Source organism: Mesoplodon densirostris, chromosome 9 (assembly GCF_025265405.1).
Source record: "Mesoplodon densirostris isolate mMesDen1 chromosome 9, mMesDen1 primary haplotype, whole genome shotgun sequence".
NCBI lineage: Eukaryota > Metazoa > Chordata > Mammalia > Artiodactyla > Ziphiidae > Mesoplodon > Mesoplodon densirostris.
In genome coordinates, this window is record NC_082669.1 from 18610413 (window position 1) to 18638346 (window position 27934).

The following is a 27934-nucleotide window of genomic DNA, read 5'->3' on the forward strand; positions in this document are numbered from 1 at the left end:
CCACCTGACCCGCTGCCGCAATCCCAGCTTGGGGCATGGCTCCGATCCTGGCTGGCACTCCAGGAATAGCATAGTGTCCCTCCCCACCCCTGCTTGAGCCCATGGTCACCAGGCACCTGCTTCCTGGGACACTGCTGGGACCCCAGGAACCCCTGCTTGCCTCATGAGGGCTTGGGGGGAGATGGGACTTAGGGGCAAACTGGGGAGAAAAGGCTCCTGACCTCGTACCCACTGGGTGGGTGATGGAGAAGCCGGCACACTGTTCTGGGTGCACAGGCTGCCACGTGTGGACACCACATTGAAGCTGTCTGAGCAGTCTCATTGCACGTGCAGGTAAGACTTGGGGTGCTGGTTCTCCACCACCATGATGAGCCCCACCCAGCCGTGCGTCAGGTCACCTTATCTTTGATAAAGGAGGCAAGAATATACAATGGAGAAAAGACAGCCTCTTCATTAAGTGGTGCTGGGAAAACTGGACAGCTACATGTAAAAGAATGAAATTAGAACACTCCTTAACACCATACACAAAAATAAGCTCAGAATGGATTAAAGACCTAAATGTAAGGCGAGAAACTATCAAACTCTTAGAGGAAAACAGGCAGAACACTCTATGACATAAATCACAGCAAGATCCTTTTTGACCCACCTCCTAGAGAAATGGAAATAAAAACAAACAAATGGGACCTAATGAAATGTAAAAGCTTTTGCACAGGAAAGGAAACCATAAACAAGATGAAAAGACAACCCTCAGAATGGGAGAAAATAGTTGCAGATGAAGCAACTGACAAAGAATTAATCTCCAAAATATACAAGCAGCTCATGCAGCTCAATACCAAACAAATAAACAAACAAACAAACAAATCCAAATTTGGGCAGAAGATCTAAATAGACATTTCTCCAAGAAGATATACAGATTGCCAACAAACACATGAAAGAACGCACAACATCACAAATCATTAGAGAAATAAAAATCAAAACTACAAAGAGGCATCACCTCACACCAGTCAGAATGGCCATCATTAAAAAATCTACAAACAATAAATACTAAAGAGGTTGTGGAGAAAAGGGAACCCTCTTGCACTGTTGGTAGGAATGTAAATTGATACAGCCACTATGGAGAACAGTATGGAGGTTCCTTAAAAAACTAAAAATGGAATTACCATATGACCCAGCAATCCCACTACTGGGCATATATCCTGAGAAAACCATAATTCAAAAAGAGTCATGTACCACAGTGTTCATTGCAGCACTATTTACAATAGCCAGGACATGGAAGCAACCCAAGTGTCCATCAGCAGATGAATGGATAAAGAAGATGTGGCACATATATACAATGAAATATTACTCAGCCATAAAAAGAAACGAAATTGAGTTATTTGTAGTGAGGTGGATGGACCTAGAGTCTGTCATACAGAGTGAAGTAAGTGAGAAAGAGAAAAACAAATACTGTATGCTAACACATATATGAAATATAAAAAGAAAAAAAAAGGTTTTGATGAACCTAGCAGCAGGACAGGAATAAAGATGCAGATGTAGAGAATGGGCTTGAGGTCACAGGGTGGGGAAGGGTAAGCTGGGGTGAAGTGAGAGAGTGGCATGGACATATATACACTACCACACGTAAAATAGATAGCTAGTGGGAAGCAGCCACATAGCGCAGGGAGATCAGCTCGGTGCTTTGTGACCACCTAGAGGGGTGGGATAGGGAGGGTGGGAGGGAGAGAGATGCAAGAGGGAAGAGATATGGGGATATATATATATGTAGAGCTGATTGACTTTGTTATACAGCAGAGACTAACACAACATTGTAAAGCAATTATACTCCAATAAAGATGTTTTAAAAAATAAAAATGTAAGTAAAAATCTCCCCACCGGGCTGTTTCGCTAATATTGTGGCTATGAGGCCTTTCCTTCTACTGAGAACTAGCCAGAAAAACATTCTGTGTGTTTGTGTCTCATGAATGTATTTTTGGTTTAGGTCTACATCATTTTAATTCATTTCCACTCTCACACTTTTGACAAAATTAGTTCGAAGAGTAAAAACATATATAGTCAACTTAGCTCACGTTCGTGCTGGGCTGTGTGTGCTTTAACAGGAAATGCATTTCTGACACTTTTTAAATGAGCAATCACACGTATAATCAACTTGGTTAAAACTTCCTTCCTGGTAACTGCAACACTTCCTCTGCATCTGGATATGAAGGGAGACCCAGAAAAGCGGAAGAGTTTAGAAGCACACTGGGTAGGTTTGAATTTGTTTTGTTTTCAGAAATTAAACAAATGATCCTTCAACATCATCACCTCCGCTGCTTTATCAGGTATTGCTTCCTTCTATTTTTTGCCCTTTGTTGGGTCTGACTCGGCATAGTGACACTTCCTTCTCAGCCAGAAGATTTTTGTCTGGAACTGTTGTCTTTCACCTGATGATACTGCCACTGAATGTCTGTTTCATTGTCTAGTCCAACCCGTGTGTGTGGATATCCACAAGGTTCCGGCAATAGCTTTGCAGGTGCATCGGTCCTTTTTTGTTTTTGTTTGGGAGGAAGAGGGAGGGCGCGGGGGGCTGTGTCAGCAGCCTTCACGTTCTTACAAGTGCAAACTTCGCGATGAGTGTACTGAACAGTGTTTCTAACATCTTCTCGTAAAAGGAGAAAGCTTCACAGCCTCAACCATGAAGGAAAGCAGTGAGTATTGAGTCAGCCAGTTTTCTTCTGCACCTCGTATCTTGTAAGTGTATTTGATGTCATGGAGGCAGAAGTGATTGCTGTGTATTTGCATGTTGCCTAAATTTGGACCTATTTTATTTCAAGCTAGTGCCAATATTCCCATAACTTACAGTTCTCTTCTTTGTTATTCTGTAAAGTAGCAAAAGAGCACATAGTGAAGGTCTTAAGCTGTAAGAGACAGTCCTTTGGGACAGTTGATTTCATGTATTTACTAAGTGTAACTTCATAATATTTTAAGAGAGGGACTACTGACTTTAAAAGTAAGTTTAAACTGAGTACAGAAGTTTGGATCTAATGAAACCTGCCTTTCTTACCCTTTAATCAAACTCTCCTTTCTGGTATGTGTCAAATGCTCCACTATTTCTTAAGGAAATAAGTACTTATGAGTGTCACTGACATTAGTCCTTTAAGAAGTAAATAATATTTTCTGAAACATTAATTTTTGTTTCACTAGTTGATTCTTATTTAGAACATCTTACAAGATATTAAAGGATACTAAATTGTAAAATCAAAATACCTTATTCATATTTCAATTTTAAGATGTTTAGCATTTCAATCATTATTTGAAGAGTTTCTTACTGCAGTAAGTCACATTTATACTTAAATGCTTTGTGAAGGTAGAGTGGATAAATTGTTGAGAATCAATTGGTGAATTCTCGTTATACAGATGAAAATATTAGAGCAAAAAGAAGTTAAATAATCGATTGGGGCCCAAAAGCAGGTCCTTCCTTCCATCCCGTGGCTTCTCCAGAGGCAGATGGGATGAACTGATACAAAGTTAAAATTACCTGAATGTTCATATTTGGAGAGTACAGCCCTGGGGACTCCCCTAAGATACTGCCCTAACGGAGCAATGACAGCCACGATGCTTACACATTTCATGATTCACAGTTTTAAATATCTGCAAATGTTCTTGAGTGCAACTTCACCAATTCTGATCTTTCTGAGTTTTATCAATGAAATGACTACCTCTCCTAACAAGAAAGAAAAAAATGAAAAGAAAACAAAGACAGGAAGTTGACTAGGGAACAGATACCTGATCCAGAAAGTTTGAAAAGGGACTGTGAGGCCAGTTGGGCAAGGTGTCTGGGTCCCCTAGGAGACAAATGAGACTAAACGAAGAAGAAATAAGTCAAAGGCCTATTTTCAGAGGGGGGTTTTCGGCACCTCCCGTTGCACCTTATAAACCAGGACATGATCCTTTAACTGGATAATCTGACTCATCCATGCGCTTCAGTATGCTTAACAACAATTACCACTTAGAACTATGACAGCAGGTCAGACACAGTGCTAGATCAGTGCTTTACCTCTCTCTTTGAAAATTCAATTTTCAAACAAAAGGAAAGCAGAGAGAATGATTCATGAATCCCCATCTACCCATGGCCCATACTCAACAAGTATATTACCTTATTTAACTGTCACCTTACTTACCCCTCTGAGGTATTGCTGACCCCATTTGACAGATAGGAAACAGGCTCAGAGATTATTTAAAGGGCTCATGCCCCAGGTTCTAAGTGGCGGGGGCCAGGATTCCAAAGCCCCGGTACCCTCGTGCGCACGTCCTCGTCATTTGTCTACAGCTTCTCCTTCTGCCAGCTCGTGGGAAACCATAAAGGGCTCGTGCCTGCCCTGTGACTGAGCCCTCTTGTTTCTCCGCTCCCAGGTCACAGAGGGCATGGAGCTGGAGAACCATGAACAGCACGTGGTGCTGAGAGAGGACAACCGCCGCAGGCGCCGGAGGATGAAGCCGCGCAGCGCAGCGGCCAGCCTGTCCTCCATGGAGCTCATCCCCATCGAGTTTGTGCTGCCCACCAGCCAGCGCAACACCAAGACCCCCGAAACGGCGCTGCTGCACGTGGCTGGCCACGGCAACGTGGAGCAGATGAAGGCCCAGGTGTGGCTGCGCGCGCTGGAGACCAGCGTGGCCGCCGACTTCTACCACCGGCTCAGCCCCGACCACTTCCTCCTGCTCTACCAGAAGAAAGGGCAGTGGTACGAGATCTACGACAAGTACCAGGTGGTGCAGACCCTGGACTGCCTGCGCTACTGGAAGGTGCTGCACCGGAGCCCCGGGCAGATCCACATGGTGCAGAGGCTGGCTCCCTCGGAGGAGACACTGGCCTTCCAGCGCCAGCTCACGGCCCTCATTGGCTACGACGTCACCGACGTCAGCAACGTGCACGACGACGAGCTGGAGTTCACGCGCCGCCGCCTGTTGACCCCGCGCATGGCCGAGGTGGCCGGCCGCGACACCAAGCTCTACGCCATGCACCCCTGGGTGACGTCCAAGCCCCTCCCCGAGTACCTGCTGAAGAAGATCACCAACAACTACATCTTCATTGTCATTCATCGCAGCACCACCAGCCAGACCGTCAAGGTCTCGGCCGATGACACCCCGGGCACCATCCTCCAGAGCTTCTTTACCAAGATGGCCAAGAAGAAGTCCCTAATGGACATCCCTGAAAGCCAGAACGAACAGGACTTCGTGCTGCGCGTCTGTGGCCGGGATGAGTACCTGGTGGGTGAGACGCCCATCAAAAACTTTCAGTGGGTGAGGCAGTGCCTCAAGAATGGGGAAGAGATTCACCTGGTGCTTGACGCTCCGCCAGACCCAGCCCTGGACGAGGTGAGGAAGGAAGAGTGGCCGCTGGTGGACGACTGCACTGGAGTCACCGGCTACCATGAACAGCTGACCATCCACGGGAAGGACCATGAGAGCGTGTTCACTGTGTCCCTGTGGGACTGTGACCGCAAGTTCAGGGTAAAAATCAGAGGCATTGATATCCCTGTCCTGCCCCGGAACACGGACCTCACGGTTTTTGTGGAGGCGAACATCCAGTATGGGCAGCAAGTCCTTTGCCAAAGGAGAACCAGCCCCAAACCCTTCACGGAAGAGGTGCTCTGGAATGTGTGGCTTGAATTCAGTATCAAGATCAAAGACTTACCCAAAGGGGCTCTGCTGAACCTCCAGATCTACTGCGGCAAAGCTCCAGCTCTGTCTGGTAAGGCCTCTGCAGAGACTCCCAGTCCCGAGTCCAGAGGCAAAGCTCAGCTTCTGTATTACGTGAACCTGCTGCTGATAGACCACCGGTTCCTCCTGCGCCACGGGGAGTATGTGCTCCACATGTGGCAGCTATCCGGGAAGGAGGAAGACCAAGGCAGCTTCAATGCTGACAAGCTCACGTCTGCCACCAACCCGGACAAGGAGAACTCAATGTCCATCTCCATTCTTCTGGACAATTACTGTCACCCCATAGCCTTGCCTAAGCATCGGCCCACCCCTGACCCGGAAGGGGACCGGGTTCGAGCAGAAATGCCCAATCAGCTTCGGAAGCAACTAGAGGCGATCATAGCCACTGATCCGCTTAACCCTCTCACAGCTGAAGACAAAGAGTTGCTCTGGCATTTCAGATATGAAACTCTGAAGGATCCCAAAGCATATCCTAAGCTCTTTAGCTCAGTGAAATGGGGACAGCAAGAAATTGTGGCCAAAACATATCAACTGTTAGCCAGAAGGGAGGTCTGGGATCAAAGTGCTTTGGATGTTGGATTAACAATGCAACTCCTGGACTGCAACTTTTCGGATGAAAATGTAAGAGCCATTGCAGTTCAGAAACTGGAGAGCTTGGAGGACGATGACGTGCTACATTACCTGCTCCAGCTGGTCCAGGTAGGGGATGCACTCATCTCAAGGGATTTATCTGCATATGCACAGGTGCCCCATTCAGCTGTCTTCCAATGCCCCTTGTCCAGAGAGTCACGATCAGTCAAAGGAGATCTAATGAAACTACCTCAAAAAGTAGTAAGCTGTTCCATTTACTTTTTTACTGTCTTTGAGGGCTTGTTGACAAGCATTTTGATGACATTAATATTTCTGCTTTTTAGGAGAACCGTTCCCGTGGGAATACTTTGTTCTCATTTACTGTATCAATGATAGACTTGACTTATCAAATGCTCCCTTGTGCCAAGGCTGCAGGTGATCTACATGCTTTTCGTGTATTATCACATTTAACTCTCCCAACAACGATGATAGAGGTCAAGTTAATATTTGCATTTTATATATCAGGAAACTGAGGCACAGAGAGGCTAAGTAATGTGCCCAAGGTCACCTACTTTGAAAGACAAATTCAAACCCAGGAGGTCTGACTCCTGGCCCTGCTCTTTTCACTGCGTCCCAATATCTGGCATCAACCCAGCAGTGTCAGGATAGTGTGTCCTAGAGGAAAAACGTCATACTCTCTGATTGTATTTATCACAATTCGTAGAGTAACATCTCATATCTGCATGGGACCTTGAAAGCACCTCTCTTTAGATAGGTCTGGTACTGTGTGTCCATTCCTCTTCACATGCCTTTCCCTGGGGTCCAGAGAGACTAAATCATTTGCTAAACCCTTGACTAAATCAAGGGTTTCCTTAGGACGTTAAAGAAAGGAGGAAGAGTTCTCTTGCTCACGATAGCCATTCTCAAATTATATTGTGCTGCTTGACAAGGAAGAGGAAGGAAAGGACTTGGAAGGGAATTCTATTTTAGAGAGCAGAAGTGTTCATTCATTAATTCAACAACACAGACTGAATGCTTCCTCTGTTCTGGTTGCTGGATATAGAGCAGTGATCAAAACAGGGCTGGACTCTGCCCTAATGTAGCTTGTGGTGCATGAAGACTGACACCAAATGAGTACACATACAGGCAGATATTGAGTAACATGTTGTGACAGACACTTTGGGGAAAAGCTACAGAGTGTTATGAGAAAAGAGTCAGGGGTTCTGGGGACACTTGATTTAGATTGAGGAAGCCAGGGACAGCTCTGAGTTGGTGATGTTTGATCTGAGATGGTTAGGATTAGCCAGGCTGACTGGTGGACACCAAACTGTCTAATCATTATCTATATTTATAGGAAGTTTCTGAAGTTTTCTGATGCGAATTTTGGATACTCTCAACTTTGAATCTTCACCGTCCCATTAGGCAGATACTTGAAACGTTATATTTGGCCTTTGCTTTCATCTGTCAAATATAACCGATGTTTTTCTCTGCCATGAGTTCAGAGGCCGGCATAAACACTAATGAAAATTTTAGAAAAATCAAAGTATCCTCAGTTTTGTAGCTCTCCATAACAAAAAGAAAATAAAACAAATTTGTATGAGATCTGTTCCAAGTCCCAAGACTATCATGAATTATTTTACATTGTCATTTTCACAAGTAAACTTTGCAGCGTTGGAAAATGAATAGTGTTCTTCTTGGAAATGTTTAAGTGAAAGAGGTCAATAAGTAATATTAACATTGAATCTGTGGTCCTAAATTTGAAGAAGAGAAGTCATTTGTAAAACTATTTGAGACACTGCAGATATGGCCAAATGACTCATTCATTCCTAAGTAAAATGGTCTCCTGGTTGAGATCTTCATCATCTTTACAGAAGTGAAACATGAAGAATGTCAAAAAGGCTCACGTTTGGGTTAGAAACTTAACATTTCTGAAGTGACTACTGGTGGCTAAATAACCACAGTCTCAGAATTCAGATCTTAGCTGCAGTTACTGTGGCACCAGTTAGAGCACACCTCACCTTTGAAAGCATGGGGATAATTGAAATGTTATCAAGTCGGTATTGTTCTGATCATTTCCAAACTGAAAAACCAGAGTAAGGATTGGAAATCATACCAAAAAGCCCCCAGGCCCTAAAACAGAAAGTGGAATGGGAATATCTCTTATTTCTTAGGAAAAAAGGATAGACCGTATCTATTTATAAAGGAGATACTCTGAGATATTTAATTTTAAACCTCCCTTTATGCTTATACGTGACATCTACCCTGTAATTTTATATGTGCATGTCTAATAATCAATTTTTGTTAGTCTTACTGCTTTTAAAATTATGCACTATCGCAGACTTGCAGAAAAGTAGAGAATGGTGTAACAAATATCCATGCACCCATCAGAATTTAATTATTTTTTATGTTTTATTTTTAATTGGCTAGGCTGCAGCGGGCAGGGGCGGGGGTGGGGGGGCGAGCTTGGGACAGCCACCCAGCTGGGCCCTGTTTTCGGTCCAGCCCCTATTTTTCACTTGTCATTGGTTCTTCTTCCTGAGTCACAGGGCTGCCACCTATGTGAATATCTCTGTTATTAGCCAAGTGATGTGAAAACTACTAAACACTGCTGAACCTGAGGAGCCAGATAAAACAAGAGATTTTCAGACAAATAGCCCTGTATACACTGCATTATGGCGGGGAGTAATGACCCTTCCGTTGCAGTAGGAACCTGGGAGGCAGTACAGTGACTCGCCAGTGAGAGGCCAACCACACAACTTGAGCAGAAGAGAAGCTGTAGGATTTTTAGGATCTTCACATCTAACAAACATTTCTCTTCCTGCATGTACAGTATCCCCACTGTCTATTTTCTTTCCAACAAACGTTCTTCCCTTCCACCTTTATAGATATGTTATAGCCATCTCCACCTTTCCCTTCTATCTTTCCAGCAAATCAGGTAAGCCTTCATGGGAACAAAAGCCCTCACCCCTTCTCTCTGAAGTCATCAAAAGCACGTGATTGTGAGTCCAGAGTTCTGGCTTCTAATCCTGGTCCTTCTGCAAGTGGTTCACCCTGGCCCAAACTGTCCTTGAAAAGAAAGGATTGAACTTAAGTGACTGCTCAACTTCCCGTCGCCCTATCCATACAAACCCACTAAGGCAGAGCACGAGTTTTTCTCCGTTTCCTGTTTCCCGATTAATCAATGGAGAATGCAATCCCACAAATGCCAATGTGTTCTTCCTTTAGGCTGTGAAATTTGAACCATACCATGACAGTGCCCTTGCCAGATTTCTGCTGAAGCGTGGTTTAAGAGTAAGTACTTCCATTTTGATAAGAGCGTGACATTTAAAAAGTTACAGAGAATTGGCTGATAGATTTGGAGCATTAGTCATGATAATGGCAACCTTCTTGCTTTCACCCTCAGAACAAACGAATTGGTCACTTCTTATTTTGGTTCTTGAGAAGTGAGATCGCCCAGTCCAGGCACTATCAGCAGAGGTTTGCAGTGATCCTGGAAGCCTATCTGAGGGGCTGTGGCACGGCCATGCTACACGACTTCACCCAGCAAGTCCAAGTAATTGACATGTTACAAAAGGTCACCATTGATATTAAATCGCTCTCTGCTGAAAAGTATGACGTCAGTTCCCAAGGTACGGTGGCTCTGTTCTCTTGGTTCTCTTTCCAAATGCCTTTATCTCCAAATGCCATCAGTCCTGTGATCCTTCCTCCTTCTGGAACGCAAGTCGCACCTTCCTCAAGGTAGCCAAGAATACATTTTTTAATCTTCTGTCTTCATGGAGTAAGCGAATTTAAAGTTCCCCCTTTACAAGTTAATATTTTTTAAAACTACATATATATTTTAATGATGAATGTATAATAGATGTTAAACTCTTTGAAAACTTAAAACAGCATTATGCAGATGTAAGATGTATTTTTTAAGAGCAACTATGCACACACACAAAAAAGATTAGTTATTTCCAAATATCCTTTCTTCCCCATCTTTCAATACATGCATCTAATTTTCAAGTCCTCAGTCTTTTAAAGTAATGAATTATTGAGAAGTTATTTTAAATTTTTTATATATATGTATACATATACATCATATATAGCTATATGTACATATATATTTATATATATGTTCTTCCTATAAAAACATATATATCATCTCCTCTGTGTTCCAATGTTGTCTTCTTATCCCTAAGAAATCCTGTCCCTCAGTCCCTGCTTTAGGAAGGTTAATCACTCTTTATCTGTATTCCCATAGGTTTTGGTTGATACTACATTAAATTAAGGTCATTAACATATCTTTCTGGTCTATTAAACTGTATGAGCCTTGAAGCTAGGAATTATCTCTTATTCACATTTGTATATCTCGATCCACCACTATGGCTCATAATGGACACTCACAAACATACTCAGCGAGTATTTTAAATTTCTGAATATTTTGATTTGCCATTTTTGCCTTTGAATCTTTTCCAATAAACCAATAATGGTCTCTCCTAAAAATAATAATGGTAATAATAATCTTGCTTTTATTTTTATTGTAAGAATGAAAGAGCAACATTTGTACCAGCCTCCAGTCTGTCTGGTACCCAGGCAGTCGTTTTTAATTTATGTATTTTGCCTTCACAATTCTGAGGCTGTCATATTGCCTCCACACAACCTAACTTCCTCTTCTGAAAAAATTTCCCAAACCCTAACCGAATTCCATTTAATATGGTCTTCTGATACCTGTTTCCCAAATCAGAGGGCAGTTTAAAGCTTCACACGTTGGAAAGAAAACTACAGTAATTCCTTACCATTATCCATAAAGCATCCTTCTCCCTCTGACTGTCTGGGTATCCCATATATATTCAGATATTTCTGTCCCCTGTTGTAATGTGTGTACGTGGTTATGTTGCTCCCAGTAAGCCTGACTTATCCTGACACCCTCAATGGTTAGTTCCTCAAAGACAGAAACCTAGCCTCTCTTCTCCTGTTCCTCACCCTACCAAATATATAGAATGTTGTCAATACCTGCGGCCTCAGGAAATGTTAGAGATGATATTGGTAATTTCTTGAACTCACGTAAACTCTTGTGTGTGTTTGACAATTACAGTTATTTCCCAACTTAAGCAAAAGCTTGAAATCCTACAGAATTTGAATCTCCCCCAAAGCTTCAGAGTTCCGTATGACCCTGGACTGAAAGCAGGAGCACTGGTGGTAGGTATCGCCTTGATGTCTCTCCATGGTCTTTATGTCTTGACAATGGCTCTGCCTGCTTTGCTGGGCCTAGTGGATAAAAGCTGACGTTTATAGAGAGACAGGGAAGCTGGAAAGTCCCCAGATGGGCTTCCATCAAGAAGCCCTTCCCTAATTGCTAGATGCTAAAAACCTCAACACCAGGCAATCTTCCATCCATTTTGTTTTAAATCAGCTTTCTTGAGAAACCATTTGTAAATGAAATGTATCCATTGCAAGTGTACAGTTCAAGGAGTTTTGCCAAATGTATACAACCATATAACCATCGCCACAATCAAGATATAGAATATTTCCATAGAAATTTATAGAAAAAATTCTTTCATATCCCTTTGCAGTTGGTCCTTTCCTCCTTCCATCCTCCATCCCGGATGACAGATCTGTCTTCTATCATGTAATTTTGCCCTTTCTAGAATGTCATGAAGTGGAATCATACAGTATGTAGGTTTTCTATATGGATTCTTTTACTTAGCATAATGCTCTTAAGATCCATCCATGTTGCTGTGTGTCTCCGTGATCTATCCCTTTTTATGACTGAGTAATATTCCCTTGTATGGTTATACCACAATTTGTTTTCCATTTACCTTTTGAGTAAATATTTAACAGTGCGATAGTTGGGTCAGATGGGATGTGTGTGTATATAAGATACTGCCAAACTAGTTTTCCATTTTATAATGGCAACCGTGCCATTTTATATTCCCACCACAATGTATGCAAGTTCTGATTGTTCCACATCCTAGAGAACACTTGTTATCATCAGTCTTCTTAATTTTAGTCATTCAAACGGGTATGAAGTGGTACTTCACTGTTGTTTTTATTTGCATTTCCCTAGTGATGTTGAGAATATTTTCATGCTCTTTTGAGAAGTTTCTATTCATATCTTCCATTCACTTTTTTTTTTTTTTTTTGCGGTACGTGGGCCTCTCACTGCTGTAGCCTCTCCCGTTGCGGAGCACAGGCTCCGGATGTGCAGGCTCAGTGGCCATGGCTCACGGGCCCAGCCGCTCCGCGGCATGTGGGATCCTCCCGGACCGGGGCACGAACCCGTGTCCCCTGCATCGGCAGGCAGACTCTCAACCACTGAGCCACCAGGGAAGCCCTCCACTCACTTTTAATTTAGGTTACCACCTTCTTCTTATTTATGAGTTATTTATATATTCTGGATACAGATACTTCATCAGGTATATAGTTTACAAATATTTTCTCCCAGTCTGTGGCTTACCTTTTCATTTTCTTAGTAATGTATTTCGAAGAGCAGAAGGTTTTAATTCTGATTAAGTCCAATTTATCACTTTTTCTTTTATGCTTCATGAATTTCATGTCCTAAGAAATATTTGCTTCATCCAGTGATTCTCAACCAGGGGTGAACCTCCACCTCCTCCACCAAGGGGTATTTGGTAATGTCCAGAGACATTTTTGATTGTTACAACTGGGAGAATGCTACTAGCATCCAGTGGGTAGAGACCAGGGATGCTGCTAAATATCCTACAATACACAGGACAGTCCCCACTGCAACAAAACATTATCCAGCCCCAAATGTCAGCAGTGCCAAAGTTGAGAAACCCTGCCTAATTCAATGTAACAAATATTTTTTCCTAGAAGTTTTATAGTTTTAATCTCACATTTAAGTCTTTGATCCATGTTTAACTTTATATACAATTAGCAGTAAGCTTGCTCTCTAGCAAAAGCACACACTATCCACTGTCCTTTTGAAGTTAGAAATCGGTAGGAAAAATGATACATTAATACAGCTTCAAATTGTGTTTGGTTTTTTGTTTAGAGATCACGTCACATTTTTGATCCTTGGTGAATTTACTTTTGACTAAAACTCCTAAGATTTTCTCTTTTCGAACGAGTGGCTGCTAAACCACCTTTCTCCCACCTTGAATTTATTTCGACGTCTGGGGGTTTGGGGGAGGGGACAGGCATTGTGCCTGAATGCTAGAGTCTCATCTATTGCTGTTAAATTTCATCTTGTTACATTTGGCCTGGAATTAGACTGCATCTGATTTTTGACAACCATTTTTAGACACTATGGTAGCAACAGAACTCTTTTTTTTTTCAAACTAATTCTTAGAGGGAGGCCAGATATGTATAGACAAATAACAGCACAATTGCTCTTTGTTAGAGAGGACATGGAAGTACAAGAGTCCTACGGGAGGGGGGTATACAGACGATGGGATATGCCACACCTCTTAGGCACCTCCACAGATGCTTAGGGTTCCTTGCAACACACTTTGAGAGCCACTGGTTTAAGTGTTGTAACTTGCTCTCACTAGCATTTTTGGATTTGGTGAAAATGCCTTCTGCATTTTTACGCAAATCATTGAAAATCCTTTTCCAACTGGGACTTTGTCCGAGGTGTTTACCGAGATGCTTTGCAAGAGGGTGTGCATCTCCACCATGTGTCTTCAATTGTGTGTGGGAAACATGTGGCTGTTTTCTTACAGATTGAAAAATGTAAAGTGATGGCCTCCAAGAAAAAGCCCCTGTGGCTTGAGTTTAAATGTGCCGACCCTACAGCTCTGTCAAATGAAACAATTGGAATTATCTTTAAACACGGCGACGATCTGCGCCAGGACATGCTGATTTTACAGGTGTGCTGCTGTTAAGGAATTTTTTTTTTCAGCTATCTGAAACAAGAATTCTGTACTAGATCTAAAAACATGACTTCTACTGACCCTGTTCCATTCTCCTATTTTGTATGATGAACAGTGATCAAAGGTGACATAATAGAGTTTTCACTGGGGGAATATAGCCGTGGACCATTAGATATGAAATCTAGTGAGCCTCACAGTTCTGTGCATTCCTGAAGAGATGCATACCCAGCATTCCCGAATAACCAGATACACTTCCCTCCCCTAACCTCTTTCTTATACACCACATTCCTAGTGTGGTAACATGGAATAGAAACCTATTTACCCCCAAGTATCCACTTTATTCATATCTATAGACATAGCCAGACACTCTCGGATGCTCTCCTTAGATACATCACCTTTGGTACACATCCACATACACAAACTGAAGTGAATGATGTGATAGGAAGGAGGGAGAAGATGAACAGGTAGGTGATTGGAGAATTCATGCGGTTACATAACAAGAGTGAACAGATTATTAGAACAGAAGATGGATGGTGAAGGTATCAATGTTGATCATTTTCATATTATCTAACATAAACGTTAGCTTTGCAGATTTGTAAAGTAGTATTCTCTACACCCTAGTTTAATACTGTAGAAGTAACATAATTTCTAATATTTCATGTGATTTATTTAAAACAGGCAAACCATGGAATCTAAAATATGATACAGATGAACTTATTTACAAAGCAGAAATAGACTCACAGACATAGAGAACAAACTTATGGTTACCAAAGGGGAAAGGGTGGGGGGATAAATGAGGAGTATGGGATTAACAGATACACACTGCTATATATAAAATAGATTAACAGCAAGGACCTACTGTACAGCACAGGGAATTCTACTCAATATCTTGTAATAACCTATAATGGAAAAGAATCTGAAAAAGAATGGGAACAGTAATCATACCCACACTAGGGGCTTAATAAAAAGGATCAACATAAAACAGTCCTCGGTGAATGTCAGCTATCATTATCATCGTCGTTACTGTTGCCTTGGTTGTAGCCCAAGAGTGCCTTATGGATAAAAATGTGTAAAGATGTTAGAGTGGAACTTTTTCTATTGTGGTAAAATACACATAACTAGGAACATTTGAATAATAGATAAATCATGGCTAAAACCTACCCCCAGAGAAATCCAACTATTCTCTTCCCCAAGGTGCCTCTCAGGGACCCAAATTAACAGGCTCCCAAGGAAGGGAAACATGAGAGTACCAGGTTGATAAATAAAAGTACATTTGTTACTTACATATTTTATGTTCACTTCAATATTTTGTGTTACCAGAGAAGACTGTTGTTGTTTTTAACAGAGAATAATACATATTTATAATGGAAACGTTTTTGTGTTTTGATGCCCAGATTCTACGAATCATGGAGTCCATTTGGGAGACTGAATCTTTGGATCTGTGCCTCCTGCCATATGGTTGCATTTCAACTGGTGACAAAATAGGTATGTGGGGACCTCAGAAGATGAATAGACTGCTCATCTCATTTTAAAAGACCGCCATCCCATGGGACTTCCCTGGCAGTCCAGTAGTTAAGACTCTGCGCTTCCACTGCAGGGAGCACAGGTTCGATCCCTGGTTGAGGAACTAAGATCCCGCATGCCAAGCAGCCATCATCCCTTCAGTGTAGGCATTTAATAACGGAAAATTTACAATCATGATCCATATAAAAAGGAAGAAGATGTCCCAAGGCTGGTGCATGTGACTCAGTTTAATACGGACATGTTGAAAATATATGAATGCATGATTCAACTCCTTGTGACTGACTGTACATGGAAATGATTTTAGTGAGAACTTCTTCCTTCCTCTTTACTTCCCCACCGCTAAATTTTCACTCGTTTCATTGCACAGTAAACTTCTCTCTCACAAATAACATTTAAAAGTAGATGGAAAAATCTGTCCCTTGTTTCACCATCCCAGACTTTACATTATCAAAGCTATTACATACTCTCCTCTTAGGTGCTTTAACAGACATTTCACATTTTAACTTCAATCAAACAGATTTTTAGTCAAGTTTCCAATTTGAGAAGTAGAGAACATCATTCCCATTTGACCCTGAAATTTAAAAAAGGAAAAGGCAAAGGTTGCCAAGGGAAGAGGGATGTGTTTGGCACATTACTGCTTTTGCTTATTCAAAACCAACCCTTTCCTCTTTTCATTCAGGGAGAGTGAAAGCAGGTCCCACACTACTTCCCTATCCGCCTCCTTTTCTTTCTCTTCCTCCTAACAAAACCACCAGCACGAACCTGGAAAATAACCCTGTGGTTAAGAAAGCTCTCTCCCCTCCACTCTACAAAGACATAGCCATTCCTCCTCTGGGTCAGGCACTCAGCCCCAGTTCACATCAGACTCTGTGCATCTTCCTGCAGGAATGATCGAGATCGTGAAAGACGCCACGACGATCGCCAAAATTCAGCAAAGCACAGTGGGCAACACGGGCGCCTTTAAAGATGAAGTCCTGAATCACTGGCTCAAAGAGAAATGCCCTATTGAGGAAAAGGTGGGCTCCTGCTTCTCCCCAATCTGAAGGCTTCTGACAAGTTATCATGATACAGCAGAATAATGACATGTTTTTTAAGGGGTCTACCAGTGCCATGCCTCCTGACTCACTGGTGAAGCACCTTCCTCCTGAGCTCCTTGGGGTTTAAGCGCTTTCCCCTGGTGACACAGCAGATCTGTGCAAAACGGAGGTGCTCACTCAGACCTCGCTGAGCATTTGCTTCTCCTTTGATTATCAGGCCTGCTTTGCATAAAATTTGGTTCTGGGAAATAACTTGTTAGCACTTTTTATGACCATCTATTTCTGTCGTTGAGCAGAAAAATTCATTTACCACAGATAAACTCTTTACTACCTGGGAACACTACAGACCCTAAAAAGTAATTTATAATTTACCACTGCACCCTAATTTAAATGGTAAATTATGGATGCTCAAAATGTCACTTCCATTCCTCAGAAGTACATCCGCTGAGTCCTTCACAAGCTGTTCAGCTGCTGGTTAAAATTCTGTTGTAGAGGATTAGCACTTCTCATTTGCGTGGGTAGCAGTCTTTCGGGGAGGAAATATAATTAGTAGCATTTATTAGTCTGTTAAAATGTGGATTTGTGAACCCGTGCGTACTTTTAAGAGGTCACAAGCAAAACATATGTTCACCAACGAAGGAGGAATCATTACAGGTTCTGTATTGGCGTTGGCAAATGATGCATGGAAAGGCAGTGAACCCTTTGATTAAGTTACTGTTGGCCTTTGACTGTTGTTTCCTCCTCATGCTACTGTGATTCATTGTATCTTCACCTAAAATGTAAGTAGAGCAATGAGAAAGTTGGCTCCTAATGGACAGACCATTAATGGTATCAGGTACCACCAACTTGCTCTCTGAAAATGATTCCCAGAACAGTGTCTTTTGGGGAGTCCTTTGTAATAGATTCACGCTGCTCTTTGTAGTTAGGACACAACTAATATTTGGTTGCATTTTAACTAGTTTCAGGTGGCGGTGGAGAGATTCGTTTATTCCTGCGCTGGCTACTGTGTGGCAACCTTTGTTCTTGGAATAGGTGACAGACACAATGACAATATTATGATCTCAGAGACAGGTGAGTTTATTTTTTATAGAGTCATGTTTTTTGATTGTGGTCAAATATGCATAACATAAAATTTACCATTTTAACCAGTTTTAAGTGTGTACTCTAGTGGCATTAACTGCACTCACATTGTTGTACAACCATCACCACCATGCATCTTCAGAACGTTTTCATCTTTCCCAATGGGACCTCTGTACCCATTAAACACTAACCCCCCATCCCTGCCTTCCCCAGCACAGAGTAATTTTTAAATGGAGCTCAAGGTTGGAGCAAAGATCTAGAGGTCATTACTGTATAGGGACACAGAGGCTGTGACCACCCTACGGAGGACCCAGGAGTGAGTAACAGAAGAAGATGCAGCAAAGGAGAATTAAGAAGGACAAGCCAGACAGGAGCTAGAAAGCTAGGAAGGTGGGCGTGATCAACAGTGTCAGAGGGTGCAGAGAAGCAACAAAAAGAGTCACCCTTTTTTTGATACCCTTCAATCTAAAATGCCGTGCCTTCCTCACCTACTGCTCCTCGCTGGGTCACTGTCTACTCTGACAGTGGTCAGTACTGGCTGCATACCATGACATTTTCCTCTAAGAAATCTGGACCAATTTAAGAGTAGAGTCTGGAAAAAAACACCGTATCTGGGTAAATCGCTAGCTCTGTATGGGAATCAAGAGATAATGCATTTATGGATCATTCGTATGATAGAGAGCTCTGTAAATGAGAAGAGAGGAAGGGAATTGCGGTGGTGATGGTGCCAGTGGTAGAAATTGACCCAAAGGAGATTCAAAATGATTTCTTTCTAGCCTGCTACTCAAAAGTAAAAGGTAACTGCCCCTCCCCCAAACAGAGCGAAACATCAGTCTCTCCTGAGTTACAGAAAGAGCCTAAGAGAGTCTTGGGTATAATGATGACATATAAGCCAGAGAGTTTTGGTTTATATTTGTAAGAATAATTCTGAGACAAGAATTTTTTTAATGGCATTTGGCTGTCATTGAAAGAACACCAGAAGGATATCAAAACTACGCTTGTTTCAAAGAATGCTTTGTGGCTACTACTACACACACCTGCTAAGACAAAACACATCACAAGCAAAGAGTAAAAATAGCTCTCTCACCCAAGATAGCTCATTTTCAGGCAACTTCAAAATATTTCAAGAAATGAACAAACCAGGGTGCTGTTTGCAAGTGCTGATGCCAGTATAATGACGTCAGACATTTTCTTCTCTTAAGGAAATCTGTTTCATATTGACTTTGGGCACATTCTTGGGAATTACAAAAGTTTCCTGGGCATTAATAAAGAGAGAGTGCCATTTGTGCTAACTCCAGACTTCCTGTTTGTGATGGGGACTTCTGGAAAGAAGACGAGTCTACACTTCCAGAAATTTCAGGTAATTGGCCTCCCCCTCGACCGCCTACCAGGAACATCAACCAGATGGCGCCTGCAGCCCTCACCTCTGCCCACCCGCTTCGGGTGTGACCCACCCCCTCCCCCCAGTCGCCTCTCTTCCTTCCCCAAGTGCAAAATGATGCTTCTCAGTAAGCCCCTCTCCTAAAACCAGACAGCAAATAAAAGCATTCCATAATCAGTGAGACTGGCGAATTTAGCGCAGCAGGATGACACGGCCCTGAAGGACAGGGCTTTAAGGAAGAGCACCTGGCAGGCAGGCTTAGCCTTTGAATATTTACCTAATCAAGATGTTGCCTAGAAGATGCAAATTTTACGTATATTTTTCAGGACTCGCCAATGATGGTGAGCTTCTCCTGATTTTTGCTCCAGGTGTGTGTTTATCAGTTACTAACACAGGAAATGCTTGCTTGTCTCTTTTTGTAAAGGAGGGTCCCTTGTCTCATTTGAAACCTCGTCAGCTCAACTACAGGTTGTCCTGAGAGCCCTGGCTTGTCCCACTTCACCTGTCCACCAGGTCCTCCACGGGGCTCCCAGCTCCCTGGAGGGGGCGTCCACATTCGGCTTTCTCTTTCTATTCCTTCCTGGTCTACGTTCACTTTTGACTATCAAATGGTATTTCAAATACCCAAGGAGTAAAATGTTCACTCTTGCAAATTTAATAACTGTGAATGAACGTAACTCAGAAAAGTCATCATTGCTACTGCAATATACGTATTTTAGAGCCATACAAACACAAAACAGATCAGTAGAGGCAACAAGTGATTACTTTATGTGCACATTTGTCTCAGGCTCCCTTTAAATAGCCCCCTCCCTTAGCGCCTCTGAAACATGGTTTGATTGGTACCAGCACTTCAGGACTGACTCTTCCTCCTGCGTGTCTACTTGAGCACCACGTTAACCTTGAGAGATGACATGCGCCTTGACCTTCAGTGGAACAGGAACTGGGATGTCTTGTTTTGAAACCTGTCTGTGCTTGTTTGTTCTCCTGGCTGATTTTCGATGTGGTGGTTACCAGACTTCCCCTTCACAGCTCCAGGGGTGGTTGTCAGAGAAACTGAGATCTCTACGGCCAGATGGTCTTAGGATTTTTAGTGTGTTTTTCTGCGTAAACTCAACTGGGTTTCAGACTATTTCCAGGGATTTGACACATTTCAGTCCTGTGTTTCTTTAAGGTTAAAAGTCACACATTGTGACAATTTCCTGGAAGAGAAAAATGGTTACATACACACACACACACACACACACACACACACACACAAACCTGGAAGAGTTTTACCATTTAAAGGGGAGGCGGGAAATACTAAATTCTCCTCTCGTGGAGGTGGGGTTCATCTCCTTTGAACAAACACAGCAGCAGTAGTGCCATTTGAACACTCAGGCAGACACGAGGTCTTTTTGGCCAGTGGTTTTCTCCAGAACGACTGCCCATCTGTCCTGTTGTTGACAACATTCCCATAGACCCTATAGTGCCCGTGTCACTCCTAAAATCCCAGCAGTACTTCTCCTATAGTCTTTTTTGTTGTCATTTTAAGTTTCAAAATATTCTTTAATGAAGAGATTGGGGTTTGGGGAGGCCCCCCAGAGGTTGCCTCCCCATCTGGGCAGCTTCCACCCAAAGCAACAACTCTTTGCAGGGAGGCTGTCCTCTCCATCTGGGAGCATTTCTCCATCCTTCTTGTGACCAAAGCTTGCTTCTTGAGCATTTAGAACCTCTTTCATTAAAGCAACATCTAGGCAGCATGCGTACTGCCAAAAACACACCTTGGTAAATTTTATTGTACTTATATAGATGTCTATGTTTTGCAGTGTTGGCATACTCTCTGATTGAAGGTACGGACTTTAGCCTTAAACAGATCAGCCTGGCATTGTAGTTGAAAGGATGGGCTTTGGAGCAGGTCACCTCGAGCTTGAATCCCAGCTCTGCTGCTTCATCGCTATGGATGTGATGCACATTGCTTATCCTTTCAGAACCTTGGTTTCCTCATCTGTGCAGTGGGAATTCTAAGGCCCACCTCACGTGGGGGTTTTGTTAGGGATTATTTATGTGAAATATGTAGAAAGCTTGGCCTAGTGCCTAGTCCACAGCAGGAACTCAATCAACGGAGCTGCCACTGTCATATCCATCACAGGGGGTCCTCAAACTTTGAAAACGTTTAGGTTGAGAAGCCCTCTATGAAATGAGATCTCAAGCAGGTCTGTAACACATAAAACACAACGAAGTAGCATTGTTCCCGTTGAAGAGCAAGTGAAGGGTTCCGGCTCTTTCTCCCCCTCCTGCCCCCTTATCTGCTGGTCTCCAAGCCTTTCCCACCCTCCTCAGTCACATCAGGAAAAAGGCTGAACACATATACATATATGTGTACGATGCTACACCTGCAGAATTTCTAAAGTTTCCAGCTTGACCAAGATGAGCAGCGAGTTTTTTCATCTTTTGACTCAGACCTGCTGACAGTTTTTTGGTTTTTTTGGTTTTTTTGTTTTACATACTACTAAGCCTTCCAGAAGATATTCTGTTTCTTCGTGTTGTGCTCTCTTTTTGAGATGTAGTCCTTCGAGGTCAGGGAGCACGTCTCTCAACTCTCTAAATAGCATCCCAGGCTCTTGTAAAACAAAGCTGCCATTTCCAGGTAGGCTGGAAGATGTTGCATATAGTTACATTTTGAATGAAAGGCATCGTCTCCAGCAAATCACTAATTTTGCATTGATAAGTTTCATGAATGCACGCAGCACATTTGAATCACCTGTTGGGAAGGGTGGAGAAGAGATGGCCCACTTTTTGTTGAGCATGAGGGGAGGCTTCTCCACCAAGACTTAAAAACCTACCCAGCTCATGGTAAGAGGACGGAGTCAGGGGAACTGAAAGAAGAAAGTGTGATTCTGTCCCGCCTCCCTCTTCTGTCCAAGGTAGCTCGTTTAGCCTAGGACCAGATTCATGAGCTATTTCTAAAGAGGGCAGAGTTCACAAACAAGCCATAATAAGACAAAAAGACATAAAACCAAAGCCTACTATTTGAACCCAAGATTATCTGTTTGCCTTTGGAGCAGCATCCTACACACAGGGTGCTAAACAGATATATCGCAATGATGATGATTTTGATAAATCAATTCTCTACAGAAAAAAAATCTCTCCCTTACTAAAGAGAGAAAAAATTAAACAATGGTTTTCCCACTGGTAATGTATTTTAGAACCACTTTATTTGAAATGTCCCTGAACAATGATAGACATACTCAACATGCAAATACATTGATATCGTTGGCAAATGAAATTTGGCTTCTCATTTACTTTTATGTAAGAACGTGGGGTTTTTTTTTTCTCAATTTTAACAGTAGCAAATGCTTCCTTAAAAAAAAAAAAGCCAGCAAAATATTAAAAATATCAGGATATAAAATACCCACTATCCCACCTTCCAAAAATAACACTGTCAACATTTTAGTGGTTTTCCTTCATTCTGTAAATATTTGGTCTTTTACCTAAATAAGCTCTCTCATCAATGGTATCATTGTAGCTTTAAATGTTTCAAACTCGGTACTTCTCACTTGTTGTTTTGATTAGGAAAGGGATGACGAGGGGACATCATAATTGGAAAAACTCTGAATTTGAGTTTGGATCTGACTTCTAGTCCCATTTCAACCATTATCACCTTAAAGACCAAATTCATCAGAATTTGGTTAAAAACTGAACTTAAACAGCAGACACAATGTTACTCCCTTACTTTAAACCATTTAGTGGCTTCTCATCTCATTTTGAATCATATCTGAACATCTAAGCTCACCCTACAAGCCCCTGCCCACTCTAGCCTCTCCCCATGGCACCAGCCTTCCTTCTCTCACTGGGTCCGGGCGGCCTTCCTCTGCACCTGCCCCCAGTCTGGGCCTCCTCCCTGGAACACCCTTCACTGCCCTCTGCCCAAATGTCATCCCTCAGAGCCCTCTTCTAGATGCGGCCCCTCGTGTTATCCTGGCCACAGCGCACCGCGTGTTGCCTTCGGAGCATCCATCACAGCAGGTAGTTCCCGGCACCATCTGCTGCTTGTCCCTCCCTTCCCAGAAGCAGCTCTGGGCAGCAGGGCCATGTCTGACCTGCATCCCGCACGTGGGTCCTGAGACCTAGGATGCCCTCAGTAGGTACCAGTCGGTAGAGGAGCAATTCCTGCCCCGGGGAGGAGATGAATGAGACTAGAGAACCCCTCTGGTTTCTTCCTTCCCCACAGTACGTCGTATTCTGTGAGTTTATGAAGTGGTAACTCAGGTGCAGATTGACAAGCTGCCATTGCATGGCTGTCAGTTAATAAGCCTTCAAGATGCGGTTAAATACCACACATCCAGAGAGGAAGTAAGCCTAATTATGAAATCTACTGTTTTGGTAAATAATACAGACCTGTAAGTGTCATCTGGTGCCTAGTCATATTTGTGCGGCGATTTCCTTAGTGACATAAACATTGTTTCTTTTACCCAGTCAGAGCAGTAGTCGTGCCGATGGGACACTCAGGATAAACCTATAGTGTCCGTTCAACATAGGACAGTTTGCAAGGAGTGTGAAACTTGGCCTTGTAGGAGCAAGCAAGCATTGTGAAGATGTTCTTTGCACACAGTAGGAACTAAGCAAATGTGTGTTGTCAGATGCAGCTGAAGAAATCAGGGGAGTCAAGTAACCCCTTCACGTGCACAGCTGTGCACAGTAGGCGGCGATGAGCGTAGTCAAAAGGCACTTGCCCCTAGATGTCACTCTTAAGTAGGGTTTGATAGAAGTCTGGAGCCCCTACACGGTGTTGCTTTCATCTAGGAGGCCAGTTTCATCAGCCCCCCGCCGGGTCACCACCACGGGCAGGGTTGTCCCCAAGCCAGGGCATCCCCAGGCCCCTCACCCAGCAGGCTCAGCCCTGCCCGCAGTCTCTACGCAGAGTCCTGGCTCGGGTTCCGACGAACCTACGTTCAGAGTCCACCTCTGCAGTGGTCTCGCTCTCACCTCAGGTGCCAGGCTGTTGTTACTACTTCTGCCTTCAGTCCTGTTAACCTGCCCCTAGGCCTGAGGCCTCGCTGCCTCCTGCCATTCGCCTTGCTGGAGACTCCCGTGCTCTCCCTAACCCAGACACAGGGACCAGGGGGCCGCAGAGACCTTACCTCTGACACTCTTCCCCAGTCCTAGGCTCTGACGGCCCTTACTCGTCTGCACGTGTCTATACCTCCAACTGCCTGTACCTGGCGCCTGCCTGGCTGGGCTTTCTCAGCCTCCTGCCCCACCCTGTTTGAGTCACCAGACCCTGTTTGTCCCTATCCAAGATGGCACACCCATTCAACACACGACTACCTCTCAGGTCGTGTGCCAGGCCCAGGGAAGGCTTATGTCTTAGCAGTTGAATTCCCTTCAGATATGACTGTTCCCTAATTCACCCTGATTTTAAAGCAATGAATCTTGCCCCACATTGACCTTGACTTCGTCACATGAAGCATTCATTCGTCGTGCATGTGCGGATTATCTGCGGTGTGTTAGACACACTGCTGGGCCCAGGCGACGCGAGCAGGGGCATAGCCCCAGAGCTCAGCCGAAGAGATGCGCCCATAGCTCTGTAGTGAGGATTTCACCAACGGTTTGCAGAAGGAGCAATGACTCCTGTCCTGGCGGGTAGAAGAGGGCCGTGGAGAGAAGGGAATGTTTTTATCGGGGGCCTTAAGGTCCGAGTTCATCTTCATTTTGCCTGGCAGATGCAGGAAGTCAGAAAGAAGAACATGAGCAAGGGCATGACGTTAGGATTTAGTATCAGTATTTTAGGGACACAGAGTACCGTCGTCCAGAATGGATGGAACCTAGGTATACGTGGGCGTGTGTAGTGGAGTTTGAGGCGAGAAGGGAAATTTGGATCCAATTTGAAGCAGTGCATGGGCTGGATTAGGGGGTAGAGAGCCAAGCAAAAAAGTCACTTGGAGCTCAAATGATTAATCACAAATTAATGTAATAAAGGCCTATTATAAGTCAACCGGGAGATGAGTCTGTTGAATTGTTCCTAATATATTGAGTCGATAACGGATTTGCATCCTCTTGGGATTTACATCCTGGCCCACTGACGAGGTCGAGCTCAGCCTCCTGTATTCCAGTACTGAAGACTCCAGTACGTCCTCCTCTGTCCACACTCTCCATCAGAAGATGCCTTCAGAGAAGTGTCCGCATCAGCCATGGGTAGAAGCTTGCCTATGTCGGTGTGATTTCTCTGCCAGATGCAGACTTGCGTGGGCTTGTAGAATTGTTAGGACTTAGATGAGCTTGCCAAATTTTATCACTTTTCTGGAAAAGATATGAGCACAAGACTGGAAACGTGGCCTTGGACTGGATTTGTGCATTAATCCACCAGCATGCGGTGTCACTCGGTTCCTAAGATTAGACCCCTGTTACTTTTAAACATTTATCGAGATTAACCTTCTAACTGGCATCCTTCTCTCAGTGTTTAGTTTCTCTTAGAGAATTGTTTTGTCTTGCAACAGAATATTATCGAGGACATTACTCACCACGTTACAAAGTGTGCTTTTTATAAAGATCCTCTTGCAAAAGTTCTATCAGGTGTTAGAAAAGTTGTGTTTCTCCCAAACAAACAGTTTTTTTAAATCTTCTGAACATTGGATGAAGTAACTGATTCAATTTCCCTTTTGGCTGAAGATACATTTGAAGGCCGCCCTTAGCAAGAATATAGGATTTGTGATGTATAGCTTTAGTCTCTTTTCCAAACCCATTGTGGATCCCGTTGCTTTTTGTACCCACTTTTAATTAATGTTACTGTGACTTTTGTGTATCCAAATAATGCACCTTCAACCCTTTTTGAAACAAGGCACAAAAAAACACACACACATACATACAGTCTGTTTAGAATAGTTGACTAAAGTAGAACAGTTTAATTGTAGCTTTAGGTTTCTAATGAGCTTCTAGCTAAATCTTTGAGAAGATGGCAGTACAGCCCTTCCCCCTGGTAGACAGAGCCAGTCTGGGAATCATTTCTAAGTCCTTAAAGATGGCAATCCTAAGTCAAACTCCACAAATGCACGACCAAGTGTTGGACACACTCTTCTTTCAGATTTACCAGATTCCAGCATTACTAGGTCCTAATCATTGACCTTCTCTGTTTTGCCAAAATAACTTCTAAAGGCATTGCTTAGCCAACTCATTGATTTTTATTAAAAAAAGTGAAATTCTCTTTGACAAACCTTATTTTTTCTCCCCTGTCTCTGAGGAAGGAGACAGGGGAGAAAAACTAATAGTAATAGTAATGTGGCAGACAGAGGCTGCATTACTATTTAGGAAAATTAGGTGGGTGAGGACGTTTCTTCTCACTGATGAGTATATGTGAGTGTTGTTTCTCTCTCTCCTCTCAGCCTGGATTCTTTTTCTGGCGTTTCTGTTTTATGGCCCCGAGTCTACTTCCTCATTTTTGTAGCTGTGTACAGTAATATTTCACTTCCACTTTGTTTCTAGATGAGAATGGAGGCGTTTGGTTTTAAGAAAAATTAGGACTATTCCACATGACCTTGGACTGTCTAAAGCAGCCACAGTTCATTGGTGGTTAAAAAATTAATAATTATGCATAGAAAGGACTTTGTTTTCAGTATAGTAAACTGATAAGTTGGGCCAGTGAACGAATCAAGTCAAAGTGTTGACCCTGAAATGGTAATAGTTTCCTTTGTTCTTAAGACTTATGAGAGAGGGGTAGCTCTGTAAAAAGCAACCTTTCCTTTGGTACTGGTTGCTGTAATTAAGGCATCTGAATCAACTCTGAAATAAAGAGCAGATTGCCTACTATATAGGCTCAATCTACTTATTAGCTACTAATGGGTAGTGGTCCAGCCAATGGCAGTAACAATGTTACACTGTTCTCCACATTCACACTAGTTAACAAGTATCTTAAACCAAGTCCTGGACATCAGGTTCCTCCTTTCCCCCTTCTTCTCTGCTCCATAGTACGAAGCCTCAGCTGAGAAGGACAGGATGAGGATGCATGTGGTCAGTGGCCAGCAGCCCCGGCAGAAGGGAAAATTCTGTTGCTACAGCCAATAACTTCTGGGTGCTGTGCTTCCCCCCAAGCTCCCCAAGCCATATCCTCACAGCCCCTCAAACCACAGGCCTCTGCTGAGGCAGCATGGTCAGGAAGCTCAGACAGACCCTATGGCTGAGTCCAAGGGCAGAAATGAAACCCCTGGGGCTTGAGCAGGCAGAGCAAGGGCCCACCTGGGCCCCTCCTAGCAAGAGAACCATCTGCTATGTAGCCAGTGTGCTATATGCTTCCATCATCCCCCTCACCTCCTGGGGCCAGCGCCAAGACACCCCCTCCATTGACTCTGGTGGGAGTGGGGCTCATTTCCTTCCTGCCCTGGCCCAGCCCACCCCTAGGTCTCTGCTGTCGGAGGGGACTTTTTGGACAGGTGGTCTAGATGGCAATGTGACCTCCTCAGTGATGAGAGAAGCGTGTGACTTCTTACACTGTCAGTAATAACAGCCAACCCTTTACATAGCACTTGAATCTCCCCACAATCCCGTGACACGGGTACTGTTGTTATTATTATTCTGATTCTAAGATGAGGAAACCAAGGTCCAGGAGGTTAAGTAACTTCTCTGATGACAAACAGCTTGTCGATAATAAAGCCACGAGTTGAGTCCAGGCAGTGAGGTGTGACTGTGCGCTTTTAACCCCTGCTCCACACACCTTTAAGCAAAAGATAATTAAGTCTGTACCACGTCTCTAAGTCTGCACTGCCAAACAGAATTTACACAGTGTGTCTGACCAGTAGGGAACTTGTGGTTAAATTTGGAGATGAAATTTCGTTCTCATAGAAGTGACCCTTGGGTAT

The 27934-nt window shown here is 43.3% G+C and overlaps 1 protein-coding gene across 1 annotated transcript in view; it reads left to right on the forward strand.

Annotated features, from left to right (window-relative positions):
• The first annotated feature begins 2197 nt into the window (after positions 1-2197).
• The window catches only part of PIK3CG (phosphatidylinositol-4,5-bisphosphate 3-kinase catalytic subunit gamma), a 29817-nt gene continuing 4080 nt past the window's right edge, over positions 2198-27934 (forward strand). Inside the window, exons 1-10 of the mRNA XM_060108319.1 lie at positions 2198-2242; positions 4390-6396; positions 9493-9558; positions 9671-9896; positions 11345-11448; positions 13935-14081; positions 15479-15569; positions 16494-16624; positions 17605-17716; positions 18928-19085. Coding sequence (XP_059964302.1) covers positions 2198-2242; positions 4390-6396; positions 9493-9558; positions 9671-9896; positions 11345-11448; positions 13935-14081; positions 15479-15569; positions 16494-16624; positions 17605-17716; positions 18928-19085 — 3087 coding nt within the window. The remainder of the gene's footprint in view (positions 2243-4389; positions 6397-9492; positions 9559-9670; positions 9897-11344; positions 11449-13934; positions 14082-15478; positions 15570-16493; positions 16625-17604; positions 17717-18927; positions 19086-27934) is intronic.